Source organism: Mobula birostris, chromosome 5, assembly GCF_030028105.1.
Source record: "Mobula birostris isolate sMobBir1 chromosome 5, sMobBir1.hap1, whole genome shotgun sequence".
NCBI lineage: Eukaryota > Metazoa > Chordata > Chondrichthyes > Myliobatiformes > Myliobatidae > Mobula > Mobula birostris.
Window position 1 is genome coordinate 62792459 of NC_092374.1, and position 8844 is coordinate 62801302.

General features: G+C 42.6%; 1 protein-coding gene across 1 annotated transcript in view; it reads left to right on the forward strand.

The window, feature by feature from the left end:
* Nucleotides 1-8183, forward strand: part of musk (muscle, skeletal, receptor tyrosine kinase) — a 181434-nt gene extending 173251 nt beyond the window's left edge. Inside the window, exon 17 of the mRNA XM_072258156.1 lies at nucleotides 2418-8183. Coding sequence (XP_072114257.1) covers nucleotides 2418-3100 — 683 coding nt within the window. The 3' untranslated portion in view covers nucleotides 3101-8183. The remainder of the gene's footprint in view (nucleotides 1-2417) is intronic.
* The last annotated feature ends 661 nt before the right edge of the window (nucleotides 8184-8844 follow it).

Below are 8844 nucleotides of genomic sequence, written 5' to 3' on the forward strand. Positions count from 1 at the left end.
CTATCTCATCAGTCCTTATTAACATTCGGGAAGCTTCATTCAAATTGCCCCATAACCTAATACAAATCAAAAGCAACATTACAGATGATTGAAATCTGAAGGAAAAGCAGCAAATGGTGGGAACGCTCAGCAGGAGAGGCTGCATCTCTGCAGAGAGGAACATAGTCAACCTTTCAAATTGTAGATCCTTCATCAGAGGTGAGAAAGAGAGAATTTCAGAGAGGATGTGGATGGAATGAAAGGAAAACAGGGAATTACTGTGCTTGGGAGACATGGCAGTGCCTTACTGGCAGCAAAACAATCTACTAACTACTCTATTAATTACATTGTTTCAGGACAATGATCACTGCAATCAATAGCTTGTAACTTCCCTTTCGGAGTTGAGTTTTTAAACTCCCTGTAAGAACAGGCATCTCTATGGTGTGAACTGAAGTCTTGATGGTGTAGTAAGGTTGCAGCATGGCGGGTACGAGCCAAATTGAGGTGCCAGTGCCCAGAAGCGAGGAACGAGCCAATGTTTGGGCATCGCTAGAGTGGAACTGGAGCCAGATCGAGACAGCAGGTCCCAGGCCCAAGAGTAAAGGAATGAGCTGATGTTTGGCTGATTTAAGTGCCAGGCCAAATTGCAAAGTTTGAGTATAGGCCGAATCCAAGCAGTGGGGCCCAGGCCTGAGAATGCCGAATAAACCAACGTTTGGCCATTACTGGAGTGGCCTTGGGGCCGAATCGAAGTAGCAGGTTCCAAGAGCACGGAATGCGCCGATGTTTGGCTGATTTAATCGCAAGGCCAGATTAAAAAGTTCGGGGTGTTCTGGCTGGGGTCGAAGGACGGGCCAATGTTCAGCTCACTGCTCCATGAGGTTTACTCATCTCTGTGCTGAACTAAGGCTACGAACTGTAACTAACGGGCTCCTGGATCCGTTGCAGTGATGAACTAGCTTTGTGGCTGTGAGCTCACTTTCCTGAAATTTAGTCTGCGTATTATTTGCTTATTTTTTATTGTTTGCATGATTTGTTCTTTTTTCACACTTTAGGTGTATGATGGTCTTTTTTTTAATGGGTTCTATTGGGTTTCTTTGTTTTGTGGCTGCCTGTAAGAAGCCGGAACTCAAAGTTGTATATTGTATGCATTCTTTGATAATAAATGTACTTGGAACTATGAATATTTTTGATAGATTACTGCACGGGTTAGTTATAGACAAGTTCATCTGATTAATGGTTAAGTGGAGAACGTAAGGGGGAAACAGCATAAAGAAAAGCTGTGAAATGAGGGCAAGTAAAGAGGTAATATCATTGAAAAAGTCTAAGTTCTACAATGTTGAATTCTATAACTTCTGAAGATCAGTTTCTCTATCTGTCATCCCTCTGTGGTATTGCCTTGCATTTTCTCTCTGTGAGTACAGACTAACCTACTTCTGCTGGATATCTCCTGACTCCTTCTCTTCCTCCTGACTCCTCCTTTTCCTCCTCTACCTGTTGTCCTTTGACTATGTTGCCACAGGCTCTGCCTCAGCATTTTCCTCCGGACTCCTCTGTTGCCCACCAACTGGTCCAGAAGAACCTAGGCCTGCTGAAGGACTAAAAACATCAAGAAATATAAGCAGGAGCAGGCCATTCAGCCTGCCATAGCTCCTTAGTATGATCACAGATGCTCTTTTACCTCAGTGCTACTGTCCCCATAACCCGTCGAATACGAAACAATCCAAAAGTCCATGGGGTTCTGTCCAGAAATTACTCAGCAACTAAACCAGTTGGGAAGATAATTCCAAAGACTCACAATAGTTAAGATGAAGAAATTGCTTCCCATTCCAGTACTGAGTGACCCAACTTTTATTTTGAGAATGCGATCACTTTATTTAGACTCCCCAGGCATCAGTTCATTAACAATTGTGTGTGTTTTAATGAGACTATCCCTCAATAATTTCTCAATCCAATTGCCCTCATTGACCTGTTAACCAGGCAATGCTGTAACCAACTGAATCACGGCAGTGTCTCGGACCATAACCCATCAGAAATATTTCCTAATTCCTATCCATCCCACCTCCACCCTCTCTCCTGCTTAAAACTAACATTTTATTTTCATATCTAATCAAGGGTCTTCAATCTGAGGCTACTTTTTTTTCCACAGAAGCTATTCTCACACAGGAAGATGTTATACCCGAGCATTTCCTGCTCTCACAAAACAGTGGAGGAACTCAGCAAGTCAGGCGGCATGTATGGAAGGAACTGAACAATCAACATTGCAAGCTGAGACCCTGAGTCTCGAAGGATCTCGGCCGAAACGTTGACTATTTATTCCCCTCCACAGATGCTGCTTGATTTACAGAGCTCCTCCAACTTTATCCGTGTGTTGCTCAAGACTTTCAGCGTCTACAGAATCTCTTGTGTCTCTGATTCCTTGCTGTCTCTCTCCACAGGAGTGTGCGCCATTGGAAAGCCAATGTGCCTGCTCTTCGAGTACATGGCGTACGGTGACCTGAACGAATACCTGCGCAGGCGGTCACCAAGCAGTGGCCTCACGGTCAGCCACAGCAGCTGCGCTGAGTGGACCGCGGGCCCAGGTGGCCTCCTGGCACCCCTCAGCTGCGCCGACCAGCTGAATATCGCCAAGCAGATCTCAGCCGGCATGAGCTACCTGTCAGAGCGCAAGTTTGTTCACCGGGACCTGGCAACCCGGAACTGCCTGGTCGGAGAGAATCTGGTGGTGAAGATTGCTGACTTTGGCCTCTCCAGGAACATCTACTCCGCTGACTATTACAAGGCCAACGAGAATGATGCCATCCCCATCAGGTGGATGCCTCCAGAGTCCATATTCTTCAACCGCTACACCACAGAATCTGACGTCTGGGCTTATGGCGTGGTCCTTTGGGAAATCTTCTCATCCGGCATGCAGCCCTACTATGGAATGGCGCACGAGGAGGTGATTTACTACGTCCGAGACGGCAACATCCTGCCCTGCCCCGGGAACTGCCCGCCGGAGCTGTACAACCTGATGCGCCTCTGTTGGAGCCATGTGCCCTCAGACAGGCCGAGCTTCGCCAGCATCCACCGCATCCTGAAGCGTATGCACGAGAGGATGGCAACTGTGCTCCCGGTCTGACTCACCTCTGGCCTCCGTACTAGTGTACCCTGCGAGATTGATGAGTGTTGTATCAGCTGCCCTGATAGCCTGACCATGTCTAACTTTGGACGGTGAGAGCACGTGCCATGCCAACCAGACACTTAGATACTCTGACCCCAAAATCTCCATTTCACCAGCTGGGGCCCTGCACTATAGAACCAAGACACTCGAGTTCGAGCTGAATTTTACAGATACTTCCCTCCTAATGTCTGTCTGGAACATGTTCTGCAATTATTATAGGACTTTCAATAAGTTCTCCATGATGACATTTTATGAAGGGTTTCAATAAAGAAGAAAAGGGGAACTATCTCCAATAGTGGGACGTTCAGTAATCGAACGATCCTAATTTATAATATTTGGCAAAAGTTTTGGGGGCAAAAACTAAGATTTTCTTCTGGCAGCAGATTGTTCCAACCACGATGAAAGGGACTTAATGAGAATTAGAAATGTGCCAGACAGGATATCATATGGGTTCTGGCAACAGAGAAGGCAGTGAGTTCTTTCAAAGGCAACATAGCCACTGTGGGCTGAATGGTCTGTATTGTCAGATTCTGTTACCTAGGTTGAATTTATCAACTTTGAAATTATTAACCACAGTTGCAATTTTAAAATATTGGTAGTATTTCTTATTCAAAAATAAATATTAGAGGAAAAGGTATTTGTGCAGGTGAATTTCCGCTGGAAAAATTTGGCCAATTTTCAGAGAGAGAATTACCCCAATATAGAATCGAACTGTTAGATTAGTGTTAAATGTTTAAGCACTTGCTTACATTTCAGAAAGAACAGGCCAAATTATAGAAGTGATACAATGGACAGGAAAAACCTAGCAAAGAGTTTCTAGTCCCTATGATGTTGTCCAAAGAATAATGAGGGACTGTTTTGAACACTTCAGTCAGACCCAGGTATCAGGGAGTTGAAGAGCAAAGCCATTTTAGTCCAGGATATTGAACAAAGTATAGTTTTGTTAATTCCCTGTTATCCTTACACGGGATGTGTCCGGCATTTATTGGCCGGCCCTCCTTACCTTCGAACTAACCAGTTGTTACACTTTGTTACACAAAGTCGGCTGCATTGATGTTGGTCTGGAGTTATGTATTCACCAGACTAGAATTTCATTCCCAAAGAAGGAGGACACAAGTAATGATTTATTTTATTTAGAGATGCAGCACTGTAAGAGGCCCTTGGGGCCCATTGAGTCCACACCACCCAATTATACCCATGTGACCAATAACCTTCGTCTTTGGACTGTGGGAGGAAACCAGAGCTCGTGGAGAAAACCCAAGCAGTCACAGATTCCTAACGGACGGCGGCAGGAATCTTTCAGATTTTGTAATCTCAAAGTTACCACTAGTGAAATTAGATTTGTAATGAATGGAGGTTAAATTCCCCAGAGCAGAATTTGAACTCCCGCACCAATACTCCAGGTCACTGATTACTCACCTGTGTGAAGGCACCATTTTGCCCTGTTTCCCAGATAGATTGTTTTTTCAGATTTCCTTTGCTTTCTTGGTCACCCAAAGTAGCCTCAGGTCCTCTCAAGCCACTCATGACTTAGAGATAGCAGTCAGATTGAGTGATGGGTCACTTGACTGCCTGAGGGTCCCCAAGACTGGACCTCTACATTATTAATAAGAGGTTTATATATAGAAGGAATAGGCAGACAACACAGCAACACAGCAGCTATTAGAGTTCACCTTCTCTACAACAGTACTGTGTTTAAGAAAAAGAAATTAAATCATATGGAAATCATTTGCCTTCCTTTCAACAATAAGGTGTTGTGGACACAAAAGGAAACCGTGGCTTGCAGAGTGTCTGGGAAAAAAGAGCCTTTACAACTTGACCGTTCCCATTGATTCCACTTGTGAATAGCTGTATTTATTCGTGCCGCGACTGAGTGCAGCAATTAGCATGAAAGCTCAACTTGCACCAGGATTCCATAGGCGCTCCGCCTGTTAAAGAGCAGAGTCTGCAGAGTAAACGTGTAGACATTCTCTAGAGATTGCGTAGCTGGTGACAGAGGAAGAATCGCAACTCCAGCCCAACCGGTAGCCTCTGTATGAAACAAGCTTTGTAAAATGAGAGTGTTATCCACTGTGCGATGAAATTTCAACGTTCTCTGCTGAGTGCTATGCACATTATTGGCTTAACAGATCCCTCCATGCACACTGGGTGCGAGAGGCCACATGGAAACGTACATTGGTTTATTACTGTAAATGTACCGAGGTACAGTGAAAAACTTTGTTTTGCACGCCGACCATCAGGTCAGTTCACGGCATCAGTATGTAGAGATAGCACAAGAGAAAGGCTTAGAATTTAGATGTTGGAGAGTAAAACGATTATAATAAAAGATATGAGTAGATCTGTAGAAAGCAGCTTCATGCACCACATATCTTCCAGATTGCCTGCAGCAAGTTACTTCATTTAATGCAATGCAGCATAGTTCTCTGGTGTGTCAATTTCTGATTTACAGAGGTAGTTTGCTAAAGAGTACAGTACATGTTTCCCTGATTTTGTTGCTTCAAGTGTTTGGATCAATTTTATGTTGAGGATTTGTACTACGTAATAATCCTCCATTTATGGCACCTTGCTCTAAAAATAAGCCTGCCTTTACAGGAGGGTGCTGTTTCAGTTTCTATCAGGAGTTCTGTGTCCTGACTCTGTGGAATTCTGGAATCGCAATTGGTTTATTGTTGTCATATATACCGAGGTAGAGTGGAAAAACTTGTCTTGCATACTGTGATACGGATCAATTCATTGCATTGAGGCAGTACAACATACAACAATAATAGAACGCAAGATAAGGTGTAGCAACTACAGAGAGAGCCATCACAGTTTTGTAGGAAACTGAACAATCAATTCACGTGTGGCAAATTCCCAGAAGGAGAACATACTAATGGCCAGTTAATTTCTTTTTTTCAGTGATGTTGTTTGAGAGGTAATTAAGGAAATATCCCTGTCATACTTATTTGGAATAACTATTTTGGGATCTGTTATGTCTACCCAAGTGCTTCTGGTTTAACATTTCCAACTAGCAGCAGCATCTCAGTGCTGCAACAAAGTGTCTTCTTAGCTCTTTGTGCTTGAGTAGAACTTAAAAATACGATCTGCCAAGTGAGAGATGGAGGTACAGCTGTACTTTGCACAGTGTTGTCCTCCATATCCAACAAGGTGTTGGCTTAGGCAATTCAGCTGTGTAGGCTAGAAATCTAAAGAGAACAGAAAAGTATTTCTCTGAGTGGAGACGACCTTTGCAATGAAGAGAGGGGATGGATTCACAAGTCCTGACGCAAGGTTTCAAACCAAAATGTTGACAATTCCTTTCCTCCCATGAATGCTGCTTGAACTGGTGAGTTCTTCCAGCAGATAGTTTGTTCCTCCATTCGGAATGATGGCGCTGTCTTGTGGGTTATTCTGCTTCTCCCTACCACATCCTTCTGAGAATACACAGCATGTTGATTCAGTAGTGACAGATCTGAGTTACAGAGTGCTTCACTCACCTCACTACAATTTAAATACGTGCAAGAGTAAAGACCCTCTGCTCTACACTACTAATGACTGTGCTTCAGACCCAATTTTACCTAGACAGGACAGGAGGCAGACAACTGGATTATGTTATCAACTGGATTGCAGTATGGTTATAGCACTGCCATCAGTCTTCAGCCAAGTACAGCAAATTCCTTAACATAAACCAAATCTACTCACAGAACTGTGGCTGCACGTAGTACAGGATGAGGAAGAGAGCACGGTAGCACAGTTCTCTCAGTCTGCAAAGTGGCGAGAGTATGGATATTAGACTAAGCCCTCTGCACATTTCATCTGTTTCTAAAGGCTAAATTTTCCAGCTTAGGCAGATTTTGCTGCCACCTCTCCAGGTTTAACTGCACGCTTCCTCTTCTATTTAGAGCCAGCTTCAACACAAACCATTGGTCATTTTGGACTGAGATAAGAGAAGGTTCTTCACTCATTGGCTCAGATTTTACAGGGATGTACCAGCCAGTCTGTATGGACTGACTGGCAATTCTCAGCAAAAGTATTGGCAAGCTCAGCATTCCTATTGCGAATGCAGAAGGCCCTAAACGCCAGCCAAGTTCCACCTCCTGTCTGGACTCTGTGCGGTGTTAATGCTACAGAGCTCTTTAGGCAGTGGGCCATGATCTTAGACACTGCACCAGGTTACACCTGCTATTTAATCAGAATGAGACTTTTTCAAGTTGAATAAAAGCAGGAATGAGCTATGCTTAGTTAATGATATAATATTTTTCTTTGTTCAAAAGCATTTCTGGTGATTTTATTTTTTAAATTTCTAATATTAGAAATCAATTGGTTTATTTTGTAAGTTTCTAAATGTTTCTGAATGTCAGGGGATTGCAAGGCTTTGAGAAATCTTAATGACTTTGACAGGCAGCAAGCCGGGGGACAAGACTTTGCCGTCAAGCAATGTTTTGTGGGCAGGGTATACCCTAACCCACATTGCACCTGGTCCTTGTACAATCCAAAGCCTTGCTGTTCAACTCTAGGATGAAATCTGCCCGCAAGATTAACTATTCATTCACACCTCTGTATAATTTATACATTATTTGATAATAAATGTACCTTGAAACTTTGAAACCTATATTCAATGTATACACTCTCGAGCACTGATCAATGGAAGATGGGAGGGAGAAGTGGTGTCATGAGTCAGATGTGCTCTTACTGAAAACTTGCAGGCCCATGTGACACATTCCTGCCTCTGTTTTTAATCTCACTTATTCTTTAATTACAGTGCACTGGGTGCTTTATTCTTACATGGATCTTACTGAATTATACAGCAGGACAGTTTATTGCTACTTGGGCACTCCAAGTTGTGGCAATTAGCTTTTCATTATAGTAAATGCAACTCCTTACTCTTCTGATGAACACAATAAAGATGAGACCAACACGTTGACCTGTAATGTAAGGGATTATGGGCTCATTCATGATTAAAATTAATTGGTGACTTTGCAACTGAACCACCAGTTTCAATATCTTCATTTCATACTGTAACACGATACTTATTTAAAAATTGTCAAACTTTATAGTAAAACTGTCAACACAAATTGGATTTGATTTTTCAAAGGCTTAGTAAACAATAACAAAACCTTTGAATATTTTATTCCTTTGAAATAAGTTCCAATAAAATTGATCTCTTTTAAGTATAGCATTCTGTCTCATTGGTTAATATATGCACATCAAGCTCCATTCAAGTGACGTTAAGCTGAGAGTCTGTGATAATTATTCATATCCACATTATTTACAACAATCAATTAACCTTCCTCTCTATTCATTTTCCTCCCTCCTGCCAGGGAAGCTCTGGTCTTTATGTTTATGATCAGAAATCAGAAATGTGGGATTACAAAAACTGGGTTCATGCTTGGAAATCAGCAGTGGACACTGCAGCTGAGAGTATAACCAGCAGAGAAGAGAACAGGCTAGGTCCTTGAGCAAGACTAGGAGCTGAAATAACAGGAGTTTAGCGTAATGAATGGGTTCAATGAATGGGAAGGGAAATATGTCTTCCCAATGTAAATCTAGAGTCCATAAGTAGAAAGGAATCATTATTAATTAGTTGTCATACTGCTTACAAATGTGGATTATTTTAAGTATTTCAGAATAGTTGGGCCTTTGCCTGACTTCTAGGCAATGTCCTCAACATAGTAACTGTCTCACCACCAAGATAAAGGTTTATAGTGCAGTTGTCTTTTCAT